This window comes from Pan paniscus, chromosome 11 (genome assembly GCF_029289425.2).
Source record: "Pan paniscus chromosome 11, NHGRI_mPanPan1-v2.0_pri, whole genome shotgun sequence".
Classification (NCBI taxonomy): Eukaryota; Metazoa; Chordata; class Mammalia; order Primates; family Hominidae; genus Pan; species Pan paniscus.
The window spans coordinates 40,151,003-40,153,944 of NC_073260.2; the positions used below are offsets into that span (position 1 = coordinate 40,151,003).

General features: G+C 48.3%; 1 protein-coding gene across 1 annotated transcript; it reads right to left on the reverse strand.

Moving 5' to 3' along the window:
• Positions 1-455: 455 nt before the first annotated feature.
• On the reverse strand, positions 456-2,735 carry LOC100971145 (keratin, type II cytoskeletal 8-like). Its single transcript, XM_063593826.1, is given in 2 exon segments — positions 456-1,959; positions 2,704-2,735. Coding segments are annotated over 2 exon segments (1,536 nt in total).
• Between the last annotated feature and the right edge of the window lie 207 nt (positions 2,736-2,942).

Sequence of the window (2,942 nt, forward strand, 5' to 3'; positions counted from 1 at the left end):
TTCTATAAATTCAAACATACATTATATTTATATGGTTGCTTATTTGTCTTATAAAGTATAAATACAAATATAAATTATATTTATATATTTACTAATATATTTCATACTTACATATATATATTTATGTTTTAGATACATTTTAATGTATTTTATGTCATTATATATAAATATATATTTGAATTTTATACAAATTCAAGTATAAAATTGTGCAGATTTTTTTTCAGAGCTAGCTGAGGTTATTTTGGACAACAACAAAAAAAGCAATTGAATTGTTTTGTAGCTGGAGGCATGGGCAAGGAGGGTGCCCCAGGGAGTGAACTCCCCCGAACGTGGGCTGAGGGCGAGGGCTGAGCCTGAGGTGGATCTCCTGTTCCCTGTGCTTCCCTCACAGCGGCCTCCCTCCCCCGCTCTGGGTCAGCCAGGAGGGGCAGGCGGGGAGGGGCTGCTGCAGCTGTTCACTTGGACAGGACGTCAGAGGACTCGGACTCCAGCTTGCCATCATGGGTCTCGATCTTCTTCACAACCACGGCCCTGGTGGAGCTGGTGCAGCTGAAGGAGCTGGAGTCCGCGCCAGAGCCAAAGCTGGAGCCCAGGCGGTAGATGATGCCGGGGCTTGTGAGGCCCCCATAGGCCGAGCTCAGCCCACCTGCATAGCTGCTGGTGATCTTCGTATGGATACTCACGTTCTACATCACAGACTCCAGCCGGCTCTCCTCGCCCTCCAGCAGCTTCCTGTAGGTGGCAATCTCAATGTCCAGGGTAAGCCCGACGTTCATCAGCTCCTGGTACTCACGCAGCTGCCCCATCATGTCCTGCTTGGCCCGCTGCAGGGCGGCCTCCAGCTCGGACAGCTTGGCGTTGGCATCCTTAACAGCCAGCTCCCCACGCTGCTTGGCATCTGTGATGGCGGCCTCCAGGGAAGCCCTCTGGCCTTTGAGGCCCTCGGTCTCAGCCTGGAGCCAGCTGATGTTCCGGTTCATCTCGGAGATCTCAGTCTTTGTGCGCCTTAGGTCATCCCCGTGCTTCCCAGCCAGCGTCTGCAGCTCCTCATACTTGATCTGGTACATGCTCTCAGCCTCAGCCCGGCTGCAGTTGGCAATCTCCTCATACTGCACCTTGACCTCAGGGATGATGCTGTCCATGTCCAGAGAGCAGCTGTAGTCCATGGACAGCACCATAGACATGTCGGAGATCTGGGACTGCAGCTCCCGGATCTCCTCTTCATACAGCTGCCTGAGGAAGTTGATCTCGTCAGTCAGCCCTTCCAGGAGGGACTCTAGCTCTACCTTGTTCATGTAAGCTTCATCAACATCCTTCTTGATGAGGACAAATTCATTCTCCATCTCCGTATGCTTATTGATCTCATCCTCATACTTGTTCTTGAAGTCCTCCCCCAGCCCCTGCATGTTGCCAAGCTCTGCTTCCAGCTTCAGCTTCTCCTGGCCCAGAGTCTCCAGCTGCCGCCTAAGGTTGTTGATGTAGCTCTCCAACATGTTGTCCATGTTACTCCGAGCCATCTTCTGCTGCTGCAGGAGGCTCCACTTGGTCTCCAGCACCTTGTTCTGCTGCTCCAGGAACCATACCTTGTCGATGAAGGAGGCAAACTTGTTGTTGAGGGTCTTGATCTGCTCCTTCTCCTGGGTGCACACGGCCTGGATGTTGGGGTCCACCTCCAGGTTAAGGGGGCTCAACAGGCTCTGGTTGACCATGATGGCGATGATGCCTCCCATGCCACTGGCCCCACCATAGCCTCCACCCAGGCCACCCCGAAAGCTGCTGCTCCCCACTCGGGAGCAGCTCAAGGAGCTGATGCAGACACCAGGCCCACTCATGTAGGTGCAGCTGCTGAAGGCCCAGGGGCCAGAGGACTTCTGGGTCACTCTGATGGACGTGATGGAGGCAGGAGTCGAAACAGGCAGGCTGAGCCAGGTGGAGATTCCAGAAGGAGTGGAGATGGGGCTTTTTTATGAGATGGGGGTCTCACTATGTTACCCAGGCTGGTCTTGAACTCCTGGGCTCAAGCAATCCTCCCACCTTGGCCTTCCAAAGGGCTGGGATTACAGGTGTAAGCCACCCTGCCTGGCCTAGATTTTGCATCTGGTTCCTTTGCTCAACATTGTTTGTAAGATTCATCCATGATGTTTTTCTTGTAGCAATAATTCATTTTCATTGCTGTATATTATTCCATTGGGTGAATACACACAACTTTTCTTTTGTATTTTGTTCAGTGTTTCTAGTTCTTAGCAGGAGCATTAGGCTGCTACAGGCTACTCAACCATGGCCAGAAGCAGAAGTCCACTTATTTATTTTTGTTAAATTCTAAGAAGTAGAATTCCTGGGCAAAAAGAATATTTTTTAAGCCATTGATGCACACTGCTCATTGTTTTCCACAAAAGCTGTGACAATTTACACTCAGGAAAAAATCATGAAGTTCTTCTGAGGGATGAGCATCAAGAGTCATCCTAATAATAACAAAAAGTTTTAAATCTTACTAATAGTATTTAATAGTGTCAATATTGTATTAAGGCTGTTTCATATATAAATTATAAATACTAAAATGCTGGTATCATATTTCATAAAGTTTTTTGTGCCAATTTATTACTTAATTCTCACAAAACTCTGAGGGGTAAATTTTATTGCTGTCTCATTTTAAAGATGAAGGAACTATGGCTCAGAAAAACTGAAGTGTCCTGTCTATGTCACCTAACGGCCAACAGATAGTCTTCCTTACCCATGGCAGGCTACACCTTGCCTAAATTGCTGAAGAAGCATCCCAGATTCTTCAGGCTAAAATAGGTACCAGGGAGAAGGACATGTCGCCCTTTTGTATGGAAATGAGCATCCTTCAAAGCCCAGTTCAAATGACAACCCCTTTCCCAAAGGACTCTTCCCTCCCTACCCACCCTATTGGAAGTAACACAGCCACAACTTCCTTCTGGAAG